The 22,342-nt window shown below is 38.1% G+C and overlaps 1 protein-coding gene across 6 annotated transcripts in view; it reads right to left on the reverse strand.

The window, feature by feature from the left end:
* The window catches only part of CADM2 (cell adhesion molecule 2), a 699,058-nt gene that overhangs the window by 37,584 nt on the left and 639,132 nt on the right, over positions 1 to 22,342 (reverse strand). For 4 of the 6 annotated variants that reach the window (XM_030020124.2, XM_030020125.2, XM_030020123.2 and 1 more), the window contains one exon: positions 15,214 to 15,333. The exons of the other annotated variants lie outside the window; for them this stretch is intronic. In XM_030020124.2, coding sequence (XP_029875984.1) covers positions 15,214 to 15,333 — 120 coding nt within the window. The remainder of the gene's footprint in view (positions 1 to 15,213; positions 15,334 to 22,342) is intronic. 6 annotated transcript variants of the gene reach the window in all.

Consider the following 22,342-nt stretch of genomic DNA (forward strand, 5'->3'; position numbering starts at 1 on the left):
CTCCCTGGCACAGCTTTGAACCATTCTCATGTGTCTTATCACTGGAACCCAGGGAGAAGAGATCAGCTCCCTCTTCACTTCTCTCCTCAGGAAGCTGTAGAGAGCAACGAGGTCACCCCTCAGCCTCCTTTTCTCCAAACTAGACAAACCCAGAGTCCTTAGCCGCTCCTCAATTTGATGAATTAATGCCAATTCTAAGACGCTGAACAAACAGAGCAATTTAAATATGGGCATATCCAAAATACTTCCCCAAGTAAATTACTTCCTTTTTAAAATCAGGTAATCAATAATAAAAGTGATATAAATAAAAAGCGTGTGATAATAACAAAAAGTGTGATAGAGAAAGACAAGGCTGAAATTGACAACGACAGGGAACTTGGAGAGGTTACTATGCACAGAAGATTTTCATGAATATGAAGCCACTCATTTTCCTTCATTTCTCCAGCTTTGTTTCTCCTATTGCCTTCTTCAACCATCTGTTTGGCCAATGACAGACCCATTCAATTTTAGTCACCTGTGATTTTAAACACTCATTAAAAGTTTACTTTGGGTTCTCCCCTAAAGTTTTTGAAAGCATGAAGAATTAGAAGCACCATTCTGTAGACATCAAGGCAAAAGAGACAGAAGGGTTTAAGATATGTCCAATCCTACACAATTCTAATCAGATGATCCCCAAGGGAATGAAGACAGTGTTGTATACGATCTCTGTTTAAAGGACATGCCAGCTGTTGAGCATGTTTAATTTTCATTTACACTGAGATAAAAAAAGTGATTTAGGCTTGTGCTTGAATACAGAACTAAGCTCAAATACTGCCATGCATCCACCATAGATTCGGAGAATTCTTCACAAAATGGTTTCATATATTAGGGCTTTGAAAGTTGTTCAAACAGACTAGAAACTGGGACAGTATAAACAGGGTTAGTAGACTGTAACATAAGAGATATTTTCAACAGTAAAAAAGAGTAAAAAACCCCAAATCCTGAAAGTATTTGAGCAGCATTAACATCCAAAGCCCTGGAATCTGCACATTGTGTTCTGTCTTCAGAACAGACAGCTTAACAGTTCATCACTTTTTTAACAAAAGACACATTAGAAAATGTGTTTTAGACTGACCCTTGTGTTGTTCTTATTATGAACATTATTTATTCTGTTATTGTATACAAGTGCATCCAAGCATTGCCTGTAAAACCAGAAGAAAAAGTTTCCTGCCCTTGAACTTTCCTGATGTTCTTAATTTCTCCATAACACTGCAAATATACCAAGAGCAAGATGTTTCGCACTGCGTATGACCCATCTATTTTATTATGGTGCTGAAGACAACCACACACTACTGTGAATTTCTCTTGTGTATGAATTATTCTCCTGACTGTTTATTTGGTTGAAAAAGATTTAGAATGATGTAAAAATCCTACAGTTCACTAATATTTAATAATAAATAGAGAAGCACATTCTGCATGGGAAATCTAAACTAAAATCTCTGAGCATCATACTAGCATTTGCAGCAAATTTTTCTACAGAAATGATTTGGTAAGAATTAGTGAACACTACTCAAAAGCACCAGGAAGTAAAAAAGTGGACATAACAATCACACAAAACCAATTAGCACACTTCCCCACAGTCATGCTATAATACAGGGACTTATGATAACAATAACAACAAAAAAGTCCCATAGGGACTGGGAATTTATAAAACCACTCACAAATTACTTGGCACAAGGTCTTGTGGTGGAGGAGACCCAACCTGATTGTAATAAATGACTAATTTCTTCTTAGTGTTACTAACTCCAGAAATATTGGGAACAGATGCTTCAGAGATGAACTGGAGGGATAAGGCTCTGGAATCAAGCAACATTTAAAAACTTAAATAACCCAGGTCTGCTATTGTTTTGTAAAACACACAGCTTATCTAAAAAAAAAAAAAAAAAAAAAAAAATACAATCTGACACATGGATTTCCATGTACAATAGCAACCCAGCACTCACACTAAAAAAACTGTATTGTAGGGGATAAACAAGTTCAGGATTGATGGCAGTAACTGTGCCAAAGAATCTCAAAGTGTGCCCAAGAATGCAATTCAGCCGAGGAACAGAGTGAATTCCTACACTGGAGACAGTAATTGAGTCAAACTGAAACATTAAAAATGTTCTTCTTCGGTATGTATTGAAAACTACACTAAAAAAAAGTGGAAAGGCTTTATCTACTAACCTTCTACTATGTTCCAATTCTCTAACAAATTAATACAGTCATAAAAGCTAGCTTCTGTCAAGTATGTCCAGGGACCTGGTCCAAAGTCAATGCTAAAGACCAACAGGGAACTTTGAATTCATTAAAATGAAAGTTGTCTCTTCTCTGTAGGGTGCTGAATGCAGTTCATGACCTGATGTGTATAAAGTAGAGACTTGTTAGCCATGAGAAAAGAAATATATAAAATAAACAGAATGGCTTTCTTAATTTGTCAGTCTTGGGGATTTGTCAGTATTAAGGATTTTTCTTTTTTTTTTTTTTTTTTGACTACCCATAACATATTCCCATAAAGACTTATATTCTGGCCTTTGTTGCCCAGGATCCTTGTCTCTTACCCTTTATGCTGGAAAAGGAAATTGTATATTAACGTAAATTGCTACTCCTGATACTTCTTTCCCTTGACTGATGGTTTTCTATCACAGGCTTGCAAGAATTCAGGCTGGAAAGAAACCCAAGCATCTTGATTGAAAGGATTTGATACATTCTTTTCAAATTCATGCTATCTAAATCACAGCAGGATGACTTGTAATCAAAGTTTTTCAAAAAGAACATAAATTTCCGGAAAAGGAAAAGGCCATTCAACCCATTGCAAGTCATCTTGGTTAACACAGTTCCTCCAGAGTAGTATCTCCTTTCTTTAATGACCCCAGTGCCTCCAATTCCAAACTTGGCTCAGTAGGCTATTGAAAAATTGTATTTCTGTTTGAGTGAAAAGTACTTCCTTGTGTTGGTTCTGAATTTCATTTTTTCAGTCACTTTCATTTGTGCTTTCCCATTCAGTCTTTTATACTCAGCCAGTGAGTCAAGTGTTATTGAATAAGGTTTTCCACCCTGTATTTCTCAGAGTAGATGAGTTTGTAATTCTCTCTTTCTCACTTTTTATGATGAAAAAAATGAACTCAGCTGTGATTACGTACAGTCATTTACGATACCATACACTTCAAACCAGACTTCTCTTCCGCTTCTTTCCTCTAAGGTGTGTTTTAAGCTAATATTTTAAAACATTGGTATTCAGGTTTTTTTACCTTTTTTCACTTCGGGTTTGTTGACTTTGCTTTTCTGCACCAAATGTGACAGCCATGCTGCAGCAAAATATTAGCCTTTAAAGATTTTTTGTTTAGAGTCTTAAAGTAATAGAACTACAGCAATGCTCTCTTTGTATTTCTAGTCTCTGTCCCTCTCTCAGCTGTAACAAGGAAACACATTTTAACCCTACTGTCAGAAGCACAGTGCAGCTGAGACACACACCACCACCACCACAGCAGGCCCTGCACCTTCAGCATTTTGGCATGGTGCGCTGAGATGTGCAAGGCACACGCTCGGCATCCTGCTCTAGAAACACATCTGTGTTGTGCTGTTACTCAGCCCATTCATCTTCGTGTACACCGCGCATTGAAAATAACCCACATAAAGTATGACATCCCATATGGGGGCCCCAGATGGGTCTGAGAGGAGACCCAGGCCAAGTACTAAACCATACTGATCCTTCTGTCAGCTCCTGAAGGAGCTACTCCCATGAAGCACACACACAAGCCAGCCTCTCCAAGCACCACGGCACCCAGTTTTCTCCATGGCGTGGTCTCCAAAGCCAACACAGAAGAGACACCCCAAATCACTAACGCAGCAAAAAAAGGGGGATGGCTAGGCAATTGATTTCAATGCTCTGAAAAATGCTAAAATATTACCTTAAGTATACCCTTTTTTATACTCACTCTCTGAATAACCTCACATGCAAGAATTAATAGGTCAGATTAAATCATCTCCAAAGTCAATCTTTGAAGAGTTTACTTTTATTTTATTGTTCTGGGGAATGCTGTAGCTTCAAGTTTTACCAAGGTCATCTTTCATCCAAAAAACTTAATATAATTAGTATCAATTCTGTATTTTGTGAGGCTCACACTGGAAGTTATTAAGTGTGTTTCAAGTGGAGTGTCAGAGAAACCAAGGGCAGAGAGAGTAATCTTTTCAGCTTCAAAGGCACAGCTGATGACTTTAGTTCACTGGTTAGTGAGAAAGACGTGCATTTTTTATTAAAGGTGTTAGCAATAAATTTGAAACTATAAGCATTTTTCTCTCTTTTTCTTTCCTTTCCTCATTTTTAGACCTTGTCAGCACCGTTTCGGTCTTTTTTTAACATCCCACATTGCATTGGAACAGTTGCTTTAGTTGTCCTTGTTGTTAACTGTAACGATACTTAGTTGTATACTTTTGCTCTTAACAGTGAACCACTTTATCAGTATCCTGACAGCACAGAACTTGCCAAAATCTGCCTTACGCAGTAACATCAGAAAAAAAAATCTTGGTTTTCGTGGGTACTATCTTTAAATACCATAAATATCTCTCTAAATAAAATAAAACTATATTAGCCTTGTGATTTGATACAAATACAGCAACAGTGAAACATATTCAACAGAAACTATTTGCTTAATCTTTCTCCTTGTTATAAGAAATGCATTATATTTCCCTTAGAACTCATCATTGAAGATACGCTTGACAACACCTTTAAAACAAACCAAATCAACTAAAATTCTTAATAAGATCCTAAAGATCACAGATTCAATTCCTTCAAATGAAGTCCAACAATAAATTTTGAAGCATATTTACAGAGTCTTCTTTACAATAAATATTCACTTTTGAGAAGAGAAGATATGTGGAATGAGAAGCCTTTTTACTGGACAAAGGTTTGACAAGAACCAACGTATGGTCGTTAACCTCAGAGAAATTTAACTGAGAAGCAAGGCTCAAGTTTGTAACAACGAGGATAGTTAACTGCCAAAGAGAAACACCAAGGGAAATTGTGTATTCTCCATTTCCTTAGGCCCTAAATTAAGTCTGCATATGTTCTGGTGGATGCTCATTAGTAAAATAAAGGTTTCTGTTCCTCATTACAAATCTCTGAGAGTGGAATCTATACAAGAATTTAGGCTAACTGACCCAGTGGGTCCCTCTGGACTTAGCAGATCACAGATTTTATCTATGAATAACATACTAAACTACATATACTCCCACTGAAAATTAATGATCTTATATACCTGTAAGGTATTACATAGAAGAAAGTATATTACAGCCTGTTCTTCAGTAGAGGAAATTCTTCACATATCTGCAGGTCATTCTCAAGCTTATGGGGCACTACAGGCAACACTGATAATACACTAAAAATAGTTGTCTCTCTTTGACTGGAAAATCCAGATTCATCCGAACCTCAAAACTACCTGTCAGCTAGATGGGATAAACACATTTAACCAATTTGCAAGCCAAACCGCTTGTAGAACTGTAAATATTTGATCCCCAAAGTCTCTTGAAATCAGTAGATTTCTGGCTTTTAAAGCAGCAGGTACGAATACCTAAATTTTTTTTAAATTATTTTGAAAGTCACAAGATTATTAAGCATGACTGGAGTATGAAGTTAGTATGAATAATACAGGTTTCATGTCTTGTTTACATCTGAATGTTGAAAATGACTACACATTAATAAAACGTAGGAAACGTTATGACCGAGGTCACCACTCAACTAGAGGTCAGATAAAAATGGTCAATATCGTTACAGTCTTCAGTACACATTGACTTAGATGTTACACTTTACATAAAGGTGGTGATGCTGGTGACTTCAGTCCTTCCCATGTACTTTTTTGAAAGGCCTGTGTTTCCTTGTTATATGTGGAGGCTGGGCAGGAGGAGTGCTAAGACCCTGTGTGTGGCACCTGTGGGAAAGTCTCATGATGAATTCAGAGCAAAGGACTTTCTTTGCAGGCAGTGAGCACGCTTCCAGCAGAAGGGACTCTTAATTTGGAAAATCTCTCATACTGCTAGGTTACAATAGAGATTGTTAGACTGCATAATTCATATGCAGTAGAAAAAACCCCAGCATGATCAGAGCTCAGGTTAGGAATGTTTGAATTCCTGATGCATTGCTGAAGCCTCTCAGGAGCTCAGCTATACAATGGAATCTTTATCAGACCATCAACCAATTGTGATACTTATCTGTACAGCATTGCATTTTGGGTTAAGTGATAATCCATCAAGGCTGGAAATCATTGTGTACTTTTTAAGTTGCATACTTCATTACTGCAAGCTGACAGCTGGATGGATTTGTTAGCACTGGAAATATTTGTTCCAGACACAAAGAGCAGGTTCCTAATATATGATATTATGATATTTCCTTTCCTTTCATGTATTCAGCATGCCTGTGTTGTAATCTATGTCTCATTTATGATATTCATTTACATGGCAAACTATTCAGAGTATGAAATCTATCTTTATTCGTTCCAGAATGCAACAGCCTCATTTCATGAATAATATGATGAAATAACATGTAATAATGATGACGGTCTTCATCTTACATCATAATAGCTGTTAAGCAGAGAAAACTGCAACTTTCTAAATTGCATATTTCTTTGCTTTAGCTTGTAAAAAATAATAATTGAAAAGCCCAAGTACATTTCATGGCAATCAAGGTAACTAGCATGATGTGGGTCATGTTGCCCTAATTTTTGTTTATGGCTAGACGACTTTAGTGCTGTGCATGTTGACTTGAGGATTACTCTTGGACTGATACTACAACTACAAAGCATCTTTTAGAAGTACTTGAGAACTGGGAATTTCACAGAGAAACACCTGGGTTTAATTTTGGTCTGCTCACAATATAAACATCAGGATTTTTCCATTTTTTTAGCATGTAGTTATAATGCAGTTTCACATTTAGTTTCACACTGCATGAAAAAGTACTTCTTTTCCAAACTGCAATCTGATGCCACTTACTGCCCTGTTGTCCTATGCCCTCTGAGCCACAGGATGCAACAGGATTTCTGTGGATGCAACAACATCCAAAATTCCTAGCCTTAATTCCAAAAAATATAGATTATTTTAATACTATGTTTGTACAGCCTCTTTCTTGGAGCTAGCATGTTTTTGGTCTATAATCACCATGCATGTGAGCATGTACCGTTTGTCATGATTCTCATTCTCTATGGACATTCTTAGAAATCTGTAGGAATCTAGCCAGTCAAGTAAGAAACTGCTTGAGTTTGGGGTTTGGGGTTTTTTTTGTTTGTTTAGGGTGGGTTTGGGGCTTTTTTTTGGGGGGGGTGGTTGCTGCAGGAAGATACCTTATACTGTGAGGCTAAAGCATAAGAGGAACACCTGAGGACTCCTAGGTTTAATTTTTTTGCATCTATTGAATCTGTGTACATGTTCCACGACACTAATATTCTCAAAAGCCACTTTCATGATATTATAAGGAGGCTTTTTCTGGCTGTGTATCTATCAGACCTAAAAACCAGAGTTCTTTCAGATAGAAGAGATGTTACAATCTCCTCTGTTGATCTTAATTTTGTGAGCTTTGAGAATTTACAGCATTAATTGTACCACCAAGCCTGACTAGTGGGATGAAACCCTAATTAAATGTTGCTTAGGGAAAGGAACAAATACTCTGTTTCCCCTAAAATGGACACTGTGGACTACTAAGCCTCTTGAAAATATACCTGTAGAACTTTAGAAACTCCAAGCCCTGTTCAAAACATGAGGAGCCAGAGAAGGCAGACACACGAGGACTGGGCAGGCACACATTAGGAGAATAATTTCTTGAGAAAAAGCTGGCAAAATAGACTTAAGCATCAACACTATAGAGCTTTTTTTATTTTTAAATCTGTTTTAATCCTACTGTTTTTCTCTCTTTCCAGAAACTCTAGAAATTAGCAAGAGTCATGCAACTTAAACAGCAAGTGAAACCAAATGAGCTGTATATACTGAAGGAGTCAGAAGAAACACTGAGGGATCTACAAAGAAACAGACAGAACTAATAACAATTCACCTTCCTTGCTCATGCTGGGCAGAAGTATTCTGGATTCCCCTGTGCATGGCATAGGTCTTGTGCATCCTGCAAGTACCACAGGAGAAGACAGGAGCACAGGACTGCCTAATCTTTTTTTTTTTTTTTTTAACTCTGGATTCTAATTTCCTCACATTTCCATAAACATCGCGTTTGAATCTCACCACAACAGGTATATTTCGATATAAAAAAATTCATCTCTCTGATCCTAAAACAACAACTCTTAAATCTTGCCATCTTGCTCTCTGCTCTCTGGATACATTGGATCTCTGCTTTGGGTTTGTCCTCCTGGTTGCACAGAAGCCTAGGATTTGGCCCAAGGAGCCACATGCCTGCTGATGAGCTGAGGTCATACACAAACAGAGCTGTGGAGTTTTTCTTCCAGTGTCAGAGACCTTGGTAGCAGAGAGCACACAGAAAAGGAGGCAGACAGTGTTACACTCCTGCATCTCCCCTCTGCACCTGTTAGCTAGTAGTGGACTTCAGGAAACTGGGCACCATTTCTCTTCCTGGTCTGCTCTATTTAGCCCATACAAGTGTCAAGGAACACAAGGGCGCTTTCTTTCCTGGCCTCTCTATCAGCTGTTTGCAGATGCTGGCTAGGGAAGGTTTCCCAGCTACTACTCAGCTGTAGCTTGCAGATGTTTCACCTGGTAACAGATAGCTCTGACCAGAGACAGCCCTGGTGGTTTCAAGACTTAAGGCAAAAAGGCTTGTAAAATAGGTTTGGGATTTCATCATGGTCTAACTTATGTTTATCACGATTTATTAGCACACCTTCTAAACAGCTGGGAAACAAGTAGAATGAAAAATAAAGGTAATGAAAGAATCATAGAATGATTTAAGTTGGAAAAAACCTTCAAGATCATCGAGTCTAACCATCAACCATGCCCACTAAACCATGTCCTGAAGTGCCTTGTCTATGTGCTTTTTGAATACCTCCAGGGATTCAAGCACTTCCCTGGGCAGCCTGTTCCAATGCCCGACAAACCTTTCAGTAAAGAAATTTTTCCTCATATCCAATCTAAACCTCCCTTGCCACAACTTGAGGCCACTTCCTCTCGTCCTATCACTAGTTACTTGATAAAAGAGACCAGTACCCACCTCACTACAACCTCCTTTCAGGTAGTTGTAGAAAGCGATAAGGTCTCCCCTCAGCCTCCTTTTCTCCAGACTAAACAGCCCCAGTTCCCTCCGCTGCTCCTCATAAGACTTGTGCTCCAGGACCCTCACCAACTTGGCTGCCCTTCTCTGGACACGCTCCAGCACCTCAATGTCTTTCCTGTAGTGAGGGGCCCAAAACTGAACACAGTACTCGAGGTGCGGCCTCACCAGTGCCGAGTACAGGGGGACAATCACTTCCCAAGTCCTGCTGGCCACACTATTTCTGACGCAGGCCAGGGTGCCGTCGGCCTTCTTGGCCACCTGGGCACACTGCTGGCTCATATTCAGCCGGCTGTCAATCAGCACCCCCAGGTCTTTCTCTCCTGGGCAGCTTTCCAGCCACTCTTCCCCAAGCCTGTAGCGCTGCATGGGGTTGTTGTGACCCAAGTGCAGGACCCGGCACTTGGCTTTGTCGAACTTCATACAGTTGGCCTCGGCCCATCGATCCAGATCCCTCTGTAGAGCCTTCCTACCCTCGAGCAGATCAATCCTCCCTCCCAACTTGGTGTCATTATAAAAGTCATATATAAAAGTCATTATAAAGTCAAGAGATAGCAGTTCTTGCAAGATGGGTGCTAAAGGCTTACTTGAATGTCCGGTGGGAAAAAAATAATCTAAAGAACTGTTGGTTTGAACCTCAGATTGTTTGGCCTCCTGGGAAATCTAGAAGTTGGATAAGCCAGTAGGAGATTATTGTAAGAGAAGGAAAGATGAGAAAGAAGAAATAAAAACTCAAAAGTTGTAATTTTCTTACCTGGTTTGAGTAAAAGCAGACACAGATTTTATGTTACTGCTACAGCTATAAAATAGTGTATAGAACAACTAGCTTTTAGCATGCTGTCATACAAAACTGCTTTTAACATTAGCCAACAATATATTTTTTTTATTATCAGAGTTGAATGCAAGTAAGCATACACAACTATATTTAAGTCTACCTTTATCTCCCTTTTCCCTCACATATTCTATACCTTTTCCTTGCTTTGTTGTTTCTTTCTCTGTCTATATCTCAAAGTAGCAAGTTATATTATGCTTAACATTTTTTTTGATACAAAAAAACCTGATGACTACAAACAAGTACTGTCCAAGTTGTTTCTGCATTTAAACTACCTATAACAAAACAGGTATTCTAGTCTTTTCCTGCCCCCCCCCATAAAAATGGAAGAAAAAGAAAGCAATGTATTTTTTTTTTTTTTTAGCTAAGTTGGTTGAAATTTATGCTATTAAATAGAAATTTTCACACTTAAATTAAATTCACAATAGTTTTCAAAATTATCACATTCTCAAACCCTTCCTTAATCCACTGTAAACTCTTCTTCTGAATTTAGCTTCACAGGTCTCCTTTAAGAAATCTTTCTTTTATACCAGAGCCAAAACCAATAAAAACAAAGTGGATTACAATAAAGCAGGGATTTCATTTATATATAAATGTGTACATTCATTGACTTTGTGGTCACCCTGACTATTAACTAAACTCTTGAACTTCATAGTGCAGCTGCCTGGGAGCAGCATCATATCTCTGCTACACACAATGACTTTTGGAGATGTTTTTAGGCGTTGCTATATAAAGCTTTGAACATTCTGGCACAGTCATTACACAAGTGACTCAGCTGAGACTGAATCACCCTGATATGTGCAATCAAACTGAATAGATCTATCTTTTGAGTTTGGGATGTTCTTGCAATGTTAATTTTGTACCTGTTTGGGAGGTGGTGGTGAGATTTCAATCTTCAATAATAAGAATAAGTCAAAATTACCAAGTTTTCTAACCTCTTTGACTTTTTTTTTCTTGACAGGAAAAGGAATTAAATTTAAAAAATTGCAGGGTGCGTGTGGGGCTGATTAACATAATGCCAGCCTGTGGAAGGGTTTTATGTACATTTGTGTGTGCAAGCTCCTCTCCTCTGTGAATCCAGAAACACAGAGCTGTTCTGACTTGAGGTGGCTTCTCCTAGACTGTTAATCACACTCCCCCTCCACCTATGGGACTTTGAAGGATCGGCACAGAACCATCTAAATTAACTTTATGCTAACAAAGAATTTCTCCAAGGAAGGCATCCCTTGTTTCACTACTGGGGGCAAATCCTCAATCCTCTTGTGCCTCTTCCTAGTCACAAAAGGGAACACTAGCATGGGTCTGTGCACAGCTTTCACAGATAACATTACATAAATCTGATAGAAAGGAAACTACTCATACAGTGTATACTTATTCTTTCTGTAGTCCTCTAGAATTGTTTCTTCTCATACATTTCATTCTCATTTTGTCGTACATTCTTCATCATGGTTATTAGGCTTTAAGATATCGTTGACAAATATATAAAGGGCAATACTCTTCACTGGCATCAAACGGTGTTTAGATTTTTTGAGTTAGTAGGTAATGTACCAGTAAAAGAATAATTAATTCCTGAAGGACTGAGCACAAAAGCAAGCACACGGTTGTCTGAGAAAGTGAAAAGTTTGACTAAACAGGATGTTTATGAATTATCATGTTGTCATCCAACTGGATCAGTAGCTTTTTTTCATGCTGTTTACTAAATGCCATGCAAATTAAGACAGAGATGAGTCACACAGTTCTAGAATTAACTGATGATGGTTTGGAGAATTTTTTTTCCCATTAATTCAGGCTTTTGGTAATGATTAGGTAAATCATCATAATGTAAAATGCCTTAGATTTACAGATTCTCTGGGCTCTTTATATCCTGTATCATATTCCTGTAAAGACATCTCCTGTGACTGGATGTGGAGTAATATATCCTCAGGGAGGACTATGTACAAGTCATTCAGAATAGAGGAATGTCTTGTAAAATTTACATGAGGTGATTAATAAGTATCAAGTCATAATTAATAAAATAATAATAAAAAATAATACCAATAAATCCAGTTCAAAGATATTATTAATTACTATGTACTATCCTATGAGCTAGGGCAAACTTCTGTTTCTTTAAGGCATGATCCAACAAGATCTGATAAAGTAAGATAAAGAGAAATGCTGTTTCCAACATATCTGGAAGCTAAAACACAACAACAAAAAAAATTGTTTTGAAGGTTGAAAATATATGAATAGCTTCTCAACTTTATGTCCTTATATACTCCTTCATGTCAAAAATCTTACTGGAATAAGAAGCAGAAGTGTCAAAAGAAAATATGTTTATATGATACTTTTTGCTCAGCCAGAGACAGGTACTACTGAAAATCTGATCCTCTGCAAAATGTCTCTTACTCCATTTGTACCTCTGGTGTGTAGGTGCTCTGACAATCTAGATAAGGTTCAGTTTAGTATTTCAGGATGGCAGAACTCTGCCTACACAACATTCACTGTAAGTTTGTGAACATTTTTTGTTTATGGGTCCAAGAAAGATAGGAGAGAAAGAGACTTAAGGAGAGCATCTTGTCCATTTCTCTCTGCCATGGGAATCAAGCATTTTTACAGAAAGCAAGGATGAAGGAAGTTGTAGAACTTCAACAGCTACACTGTGTTTCTACCTCCTGTGCATTTAGAAAGTTTCCCCACTAAATGCCTTTGCCACTGATTCAGTGGATTTGTTCTCCCCATTGAACTTGGAAAATAAGTCTTCATCACAGTCATACCGCCTTTTCTTTTTTGAACGCAAAACCAAACAAATTGGTGCCTTCAGCTTCCTTGCAGAGCATACCTTTAAACTTACTGTCCTTATTCTTTGATCTGTCTCTATTTGTGGTCATCTTTCAGTGTGGCACCCCTATTAGATACACCACTCCAGTTGTCATCTATTGCTGGATAAAACACCAATTACTTCAGCCTTGCCCTAATCATTCATGAATAGGATCACTACATTTCTTTATTTTTGTCTTTCATCTAATATATTTCTAAACTGTTTTGTTTTGTTAAATTTCTCACACCTTGCTAGTTGCAATTACTTTTGCATCTGGTTGTTTCTGATTTTTATGTCTGGTTTCCTGTTTCTTCCACAGTGATACACTCTATGACTTATGCTTATAGTCATCTTACCTTGTTTTCACATTTTTGTGGTTTTTGATTTCTTAGATTGTTAGATAGACAACTTCATTAGTATATTACCTGTCCTGTTTTTCCTCTGCATTGGTATAGGCTGTCATTTTCCTCTCAATATAAGCTGTTCAAGAAACAGTCTTCCCACACTCCTTTGCCTCTTAGATTATCTGCCCAAGAGACCATATCTACTAGTTCCTTGAGGTTGAAGTGGTCTCATCTTCTCAGCAATTTTGCTGCATTCACTTATTTTTCTGGGAAAAGTGAGTGCTCATGTTTTAGTGATTGACCACTTTCACCCAGATTTCCTTCTTTTACTTTCTCTTAAAGCAGTATCTCTTTGTTACTGTAGCATCAAATTGCATGCATTCTCATACATGTTAGACCTGAAGCTTAGAAGAGAGTTCTCCTTTTCTGGATCTTTTTCTTGATGCTGGGCACACAAATTATGAAAATTAACACTTCAGAGTAAAGGAAAATGAGGTCCTAAACCACACTTAGAAGGTAACACAATGCCTTAATAACATTGGTACACTAAACAGACAATCACAACAGCAACATAATTTAGTTATGACCACATAACAAGAAGAAGAAAACAATTTATTAAGGACAGCAAACACCAACATGGCACACTAAGCACTTTGTCCTTCCAGTAGCCGAGCCGTCAGAAAGCTGGGAAGCTTCTGCTGCTTGACTCAAAGCACTCTTTCATAAAGACATGATCATTCTTGTCATCCTGTTCCTTTTCAGGAAATGTTCCTCTTGCAACTACTCAGACCCTGAGTGCACTGGGCTGTTTTCCATGGTCTATCATTTTTTTCTGAGGGGAAAGGACTACTATAACACTCTTTCTCTTTTTCACTAAAACAACAATTTTTTTTTCACACTATAAATAATATTAAAGCTTAAAAATGTACTTTCAGGTTTGCTGTCAGTTTATTACATGAAGGCCACAATATTGAAATACCAATGCCCTATGGAGGAAGAAGTTGAGTAATCTGATACTATCACAGTCTTTATACAATGGATTTGCATTTAGCTTAGCTTATACTTGCAAGTTAGACAGGTCACTAGAACTGACTCGTAACAATGCTTCCAGAAAGGAAAGATTTCATAACCCTGTCTTAAGTTTCCTGGGATAATAATACCTCATCACGTGAATACTTGCAGTGTGGTAAGTGAATATTATTTCCTCTCTCCTTGCACAATGAAAGCCGTCAATAGACCACATAGGAACCTTCCGCCATTTCACTTACTGTGAGAGATTACTAGCTACCCAGAAGATGATAATCTGCAAAACCTTGCACACACATCTTCATTATTGAACAGTTATCTGATCAGTCACTGAATAAAACAGTAAAATTCAGCTTTATATTTTGCTCATAACAAAGCAAAGCATTACTGGAAACATTTAAAAGCTACAACAGACAAAAACCCAACAGGATGGGGGATGTGGAGGGGAGAGAGAAATTTCAGCTCATTTACTCTAGTACTGGTAAGATAAAGACATCCCTAAGTTAGAAATACCTTAAATTGTAAAAGACTAACAAGGGTGATGTAGTGCGATGCCTCTTTGTTATCAAGCAAGATTGCATCAACAGTAATTCCAATGCCGAGACACCTACCTTGTTTTAAACATTAGCACCCAAAATAACCAGTCTTAAAAGGTCATGTTTATTTAAAAATAGCTTGCTTGCATTTTACATTAAAGTTAATTTACTAACCTTAAAAAAAATTAAATGCAAATGTATCCCAATAATTTAAGCATCCTGTCAAAGTTCACATACACACTGCTAGAGAAATGAAAATATTCAAGGTCATAGGAAATCTTTCTTAACTATGCACCATCCTGTGGATCATTCTATTAAATATATATATTGAACTAAAGTGTTTGAACCCTCTCTTTAGCAATTTCTATCCTTCTTAAAAATCAAACCTGTAATTTCCTATTTATAATGTGTTTTTCAGGCCATAACAAAGAAGCATACTGTACCTCTGGTGCTGATGGCTGTTGCCGATGTGGTTGTGCTGGTTGTTAAGGCTACAGTGGTTGTGACTGTTGCAGTGGTAGGGGAGGGGATGACAGTAGTGGGAAGCAAAGTGTTGAAAACATCTGGTGAGTGGAAAAAAAAATATAAAATAAAATCATATCATGCAAACAAAGGAGAAACATAACAGTGGTTTAATTTGTAAATACAGGTATGTCAAAAATGACTAAATTAAAACATGATTAACACAAATTATTACCGGTACAACAGAGTACCTTTAAATTCTTGACATTATATCACTCTCAATTTTTATAGTCAATCTTCAAGCATACGGAATTTAAAACACTATTAAAATGACCAAGTTTCCACAGATCTGGAGAGTGACTGTTTAAGTGACAAGAATCCATTTCTTCACTGAGCCATTTTAAATGTCTCATATAGTAGAAACCATATACAGATGAAACATGCTGTGTCAGAGTGGGAGATGAAAAAAACAACATCATCATGCTAAAATAAACACACACATGTTAACGAGAAATGGCTGTATGTTAAAACACCCACTTTCAGACAGACTCAATGGAAGGAAAAAGGGGAGAAAATGCTACTAACTATAAGAGCTGCTTTTTCCGGATTGCTTTTCTTCTTCCCACACATTTGTTTAAGACACAGTTGTCTGCTAAGATCCAGAGCAGAGTATATTTCAAAATTTTTACCCTAATTAGCAGGCACACTCATCTTTCAGTCATCCTTAACACTTAAAATTTATTGTTAATACATCAGTATTTCTCTAAACCAGCTTAGAACTAAAAATCAGAAATGCTAAATCAAAATTAAATAAAATTAAATTAATTAAATTAATTAAATTTAAAAATCTGTGTATACAAGTCAGACAAAATGCATAGCCCTGATGACAACATCCTACAAAACCCTTCAGCTTTTGATCAAGTAAGTGCAGGTATGCCAGGCTTAGGTGTGCAGCTGCTTTGTTGCAGAGGAACCAACAAAGTCTGTTGCAAAATGCTCCAGTACAGAGCAGAACATAACCAGATGTACAGATAGAAAATACTTTGATTACACTGCCAAAAGCAATAAAGACCAGTATCGCTTTGCTTATAAGGTGATTGCAGGTTTTAAAGAACAAATAAACAAAAGCCCTGAAGAGAACTAGAGAAAAGCACTTCTGTGAGGACATAAAAAGCATCTGACATTTTTCAGATTATTTATACTGCAGGTTTAAAAGGAAAGGACTAGTTTCTCAGCAGTTGATGGTGAGTAACCCATTCCACACCGATTTCAGTGAAAATATTTCTGAAAGGTGCTATTCAATGCAATAAAAGAGTAAAAATCTGACCCACAATCTGTCTTCCCTTGCTGTGGAAAGAAATGCAATTGGTCTCTGAGTGCCATCAATTCTGACTGAAATCAATGGAAGCTGAAGTAGCTCAGAGCTTTACAGTATTGGGCCCTACAGATCACATTTCAGACACAGGGTCCTTGAGTTCAGCATTGTATAATTACTCTCTTAAGACTTCACATTAGCATGCATACCTTATTTTCATACCGGATGACAGATTATTTTGCCAGTTTAAAAGTCTCCTTGTCAGTTAACATCTATGAGTAACCTACAATTTTCTGTATTCCTCTGGTTTTGATAAACACCAGCACTATTCTCTCTGGAATCTATACTTGTGGGATTTTCCATTTTTCAAGCCATCAGAAAATGGCATGAGATCCCTCTTTCATCTGTTGTACACTGATATTTAACCTGTTTCTCAGTACAAAACATTCCCAAGCCAGAAAAATTAAAACAGGCTTTTAAAAAACCCCCACAATGTAGCCACATTAATCACCAGGAAAAATGGTAACGTTACCTGTAGTGTGAGTACCACAATAATTAAACAGAACTGTGTACAACAAGCATTAGAAATAAATTAACAAAAAGATACATGTCACATGTACTGATATATGCAATTGCTTCTCATAAAGGGAAACTCCTCCCCTGATAAGTATGTGCTAAAAACGAAATCAAACAGAAAAAAACCCACCTACTTCATAAGGAGAGCAAAGCCTTGTTTATTAGGAAAGCTTTACAAATCAGTCTTGTGCGTAAAATCTAATTAGTGTGACTTATGGTTCCATTAATTACCTTTCTTAAATATGCCATTTACTTAAGACTGCAATGGCAAGTTAACTGCAACTGGCAAATACAGTTATGGTTTTATGACAGTGCTTTCCATTCTGCGAACACACTGTCTACCTATGTCTACCACATAATAGCTTAAATGAGTCACTGGTGAATTTAGAAGTTCATTGCTTTCTGGTTTCTTTTCTGATTGAAGTATTTCCAACAAGATTTCTTATTTTTAAAAAAAGGCTACCTAGGAAACAGACCAGTTAACAAGAAATAGGATATATCAGTGTTTTAATACAGATGTGATAGATTAATCTTTTCTGGTCAGATCAAGAATAATGAAAACTTGTGCAGAAATTAGTCTCCCAATCAAAGTCACAAACTCTGATGCCAAACATCAAAATGGCATCTTGTCAGAAGCCTCAGAGAAAAACATATGTTCTTAAAAGAAATGTAAATACAAGCAACAGCACTGGCTTTGTTTCTTTCTTAGCAGAGTAAGGTGAAATTCACCATGCAAATGACTGCAGTTGGTCTGCTTTGCTCACAGCATTACAATTACTTGCTCTCAAAGACTCCAGTACAAGATAGCAACCAGGAATCAGCAGCCTGAAGAGCATGGCATTGCCCAAGCAATGAAATCTAAGTCTGTTCTGGACTCTAGAAATGACTGGTTCAGACCCGCTTAGGTTTGAGGCTCTGCCCAGTAGAATTGCTTCTTTAATGACATAAGAGTGTGCAACAGTAATGTATGTGTAAAATAACAAAATAGCTCACAGCTCTCCCGACAACACATTTTGGAACTCTTGGACCATATCCCATCCTTAAACCCTAACTTGGACAGCCCAAATCCAGGCATAGATTAGCATTCTGAAAAGTACCCGAGCCTCACATTCAAAAGACTTAGGTGTACAGGGCCCCCAGTCCTACTGAGTCTGATAGAAAGGCTACCTTATCAGTTCTGGATTTATGGATTCTCATGAAAACTTTAGTTGTCTTTGCCTTGAAAATGCTTTTGCATAAGAGAATGCAGAATACGCACTTCAGAAAAAAGAGAAGTAATGTGCGCTGCCCCTCATTCTTTCATCATGTATTGTAGGTGTAGGAGGTAAGTGTGTTTGGTAGTTCCCAAAATCAGACAGACTACAAGTATAAAATGCTAGTCAACAGCACAGGCTTCTGTCTAAGGCATATGAATCACTGTATTGTAAAAAGGGTGGTGCTATTTCATTTGCATGCCAGAAAAGGGAATTACGATTTGACTTGTTTCTAGTTCTGTGACTATTGGGTCATTTTTTTTACTGCAGGGCACACCTATCTTACACCCCTGGCAAGGCACATGTTATGTTATCCAGAGGTCCCTGTTGGCAGCTGCTCAGAAACATGCTATCAAATGGACTATGTCGATTTGTCCTCTTGAGCTCTCTGTCAAGAAGGATCTTAACAGAATGGATATGCAGATTTCTGCCCAGGAAACCTGTGTTGGAGTGAAACTTAATTCCATTTTCTGGCCTTGCAATTTCTGAATCTAGTTGTACACAACGTTCAGCTGAAACCGATTTTTTGTTTATGACTCTCATGCCACTAAATACTGCAGATGATTATGACCAAGAGACCTTGCAGAGTAGAACTTTTTAATTCAAGTAGCCATACCCAAATCAATGCACCAGATCGCTATTTCAGTAATACTAAAGTATTAATCCTTAGCCTCCTGTGAAGCAGAAAATAGCTATATTTTGCAGATGGGGAACCAGAGAAGATAGAAAAGCCATGCTCAGAGATCTAGAAGTCAAGCAATAATTGTCACCATTAATTTTGAAACCTCACTCCTAAAATGAATGTTTGTTGACAGACAGATACTCAGTCAAAAATTCAATAATGTATTTAAGCTGGTATTCACTTCATCACCTTGCTACCTCTGAAATACAAACAATTCACAGAGAACTAATTGTTTGCATAAAAGTTGTTGGAAATAGAAAAGGGGTTAGGCTTCATGCCAAGGGGAGTTACTGTCTGCAGTCCCAACTCTTTTTCACTTATATTCCCACAGGTTATACAGGTAAGACCTGAACTGGATTTTCAGTGAAACAGACGGGCTCCTAATCTCTGTCTAGTGGCACAGAGTGGTTTGAGCTAAGCAGCAAATGCTCAGCTAAGAACTCTCTTTCCAGTGAGGACCTGACGTAATGTCACAGTTCAGTGGATGCGGAGAGAAGTATGGGGAAGGTTTTAGAAAGGTGTTCTTCATGGCCACTACTGTCTGTTAGCATGCCATCAAGCTGGACAAGCACTGGCAAGGTGAAGGGAGACAGGAGGTAATCTGATGGCTGATTGTGAGCGGACAGTGGAAAAAGGAAGAGCTTGCAACGCTTGGCTTGGTCTGGAGGCTGCTCTTTAGCAGAGGCACAGATGTCATCTGTTTATGAGTGGCAGAATAGTGTTGTACAAGATCGGCCCAAAACACTGCCAGGCTCTGCCTGATCAAAATTTCCTGTTCACCTCTCCTTCTTCCTTGAACTGATGCTGCATTCTTCTTACTAAGGCAGAAGACATTCATCCATTTAAGTGCAGGGAGCCTGGACAATTTACTCTCAATGTCGATTTGGCCCTAAGCATTTTTACTCTCCATTTCCAAAGAAATGAGAAATGGTTCTGTTTGGTTTAGCAGGCTTATGTGAAAGATAGATCTGACCTATTGAAAATATTTGACTTGTTTGGTAAAAACACAACCGATATTCTGAAATGACTGAGCACAATTCAGACAATAGCTGCAGTTGATAAAAATGTAAAGGCTTTTGTTTCAAGCTTGACAAAGGCTGACAGAAAAATTAAAGGACAAAGTGATAATGATGGATGGCCCTTGCTGTATTTTGACTGAGAATGAAAGAAATTTTAAGTGGTAAACTGAACTGAGTGATGACTTACCTGGGAAACAATCTCACTACTCCGTGCAAAATTTAATCAGTCTGTGGTATGTAGTACTAAATAATTTAGCAAGGTTTTAAATTCAAAGGGAGCTGCATTTAGCCTTGCTCCGAGAAAAAAGGATTGAACAAAAGGATCAGTCAGCTTGAATATCATGTGCCAATAGCTCCTTAGCACTTAGACTGAATGATCATGAAGGCTCACGGACATGAGGTCAAGGGGTTCTTTTTACTAATTGATTCAGATTTATGAAACTCCGAAATGGCAATTATGTGCTTGACATTTTTGCTAGCAAATCAGATGTCATTAAAAAATATCCAAACCCTTTTAACAAAAGCTCCATGTGGATCTAGATCCCTAATTAAAACCATTAGAGACTTCCGGTGGATGAGTTCATAATGCAAGACATACAGCTGGGCTAAAATGGCTAGGCAGCTTAGAAAGAAAAGAAAATAAATTCACATAGTCCCATGGTTCTAAGACATTTCATGGGCCTGTAGATGATATTAAATGTTAGGAGATGTGGGACAGCTCATTAAATTTGATTAAACATAGTTTGGTTGCACAGTCAGGACAGAGGAAAAAAAATCAAGTGTTAAGAGATACTAGAATTTTGATGTCATTGCTCTTTTTTCCTAAGTTAGGAACTGGAAAGAACAGTAGTTCTCTCTTCTTATAGAAAGTTTGATAGTTGCAGGGGGGGGGGGTGGGGGGGTGGTGTCCTATTTTGAAAGCAATAGGTTTCAGTAGCAAATGAAGGAGGGTGAAGTATTACAAAATTACAGCCAAAAAGACAATGTCTCCTGTTTTCAGAGTCAAGCAAAACATTGGTATCTGCACATCCCTGGCCCAAATTCTATCCTTAGAAAGTTAAGAATATCACTCAAAAGAACCAAGCCCATATCAATATTAGTACTTAGTATTGGCAGCATGGTGTCATCCCAAATCACTGAAAAGTTCATCCTTTAAAATGAGGACCTGATATCACACCATGGCACACTTTACAACACATGTTCTGACCAGAATTGCTTATGACAAAATAAAAAATGTGATGAATATGAAAAAACAAGGTGTAGTAGCAAGTTATTTCTGATTATGCCACCTCATTTGACATTAAAATATGAAGAAAAAGTTAACTGCCTTCAAACAACTCCTCCATTGAATATCTCATTTATTTTGTGCACCAGAGCCACAGCAGGACTCACAAAGACTAGAGGTGTATGAAATGCTGATTTTCCACCAGTAAAGCCAGGTTGGGCTCAGGACAGGTGTGTGAGCTGTCAGAAAACAGGCAGCTGTGGCTCTCAGGCAGGTGAAAAGAAAGAAGCAATGGGAAGGAAGTGCCTTAATGCGATAGGAAGGATGTGGCAAAGGAGGACAAGTTCTTAGGGCTGAAAGCAGTGACTGGCTCTGCGAATTCCCTCCCCCTAGCCAGGTGTGACTGCCCAGCCTCAGGCCAGCTCTCATGCAGTGCTGTGGGGCTCTGGGTCAGGTGGCCGGGGAGTGATATTTAGAGAAAACCCACCTCTACCAGGTGACTCTAACAAGCATGCATGCTGAGCAGAGGCAGCCCCCACCCTTCCTCTTGAACATCTCCCCTTGCACAGAACAGAATTTGGGATTTAGCGGGCACTGGGTCTATGCATTTTATAATGCTCATGAGTACTTGCTAAAATTCAAGGAGTAGCAGTAAACACACAAAAAAAGGCATTTTTTGTTTTCTTCTTTTTTCCTGGCTGGAAAAACATGACCTTTTTCCACAGCACAGACGTTGCCACAAATACGGCTTTGTCACCTGGAGACTAGAGTACTCTGTTGCACACATAGTTGGTGGAGTTGCACACAGGGAGCACAGGAAACCTGAATCAAGCATTTCACAGGAAAGCATCTAGCACGAACATTTAAGTATTGCACTAGTGGCTGATAACTTTCAAAATGTAGGGTTTGACTTTTGAAGACCTCAGTGCTTACTTTAGGGATCATTTTGCTCCCCACACCACTCCACTGAATTTGTGATCAGCAAATGCACTCCAGCTACAGTTCCCTTGAAACAGAAAGAGAAGTTTGCAATGAAGGCT

This window comes from Aquila chrysaetos, chromosome 7, assembly GCF_900496995.4.
Source record: "Aquila chrysaetos chrysaetos chromosome 7, bAquChr1.4, whole genome shotgun sequence".
NCBI classification, from domain to species: domain Eukaryota; kingdom Metazoa; phylum Chordata; class Aves; order Accipitriformes; family Accipitridae; genus Aquila; species Aquila chrysaetos.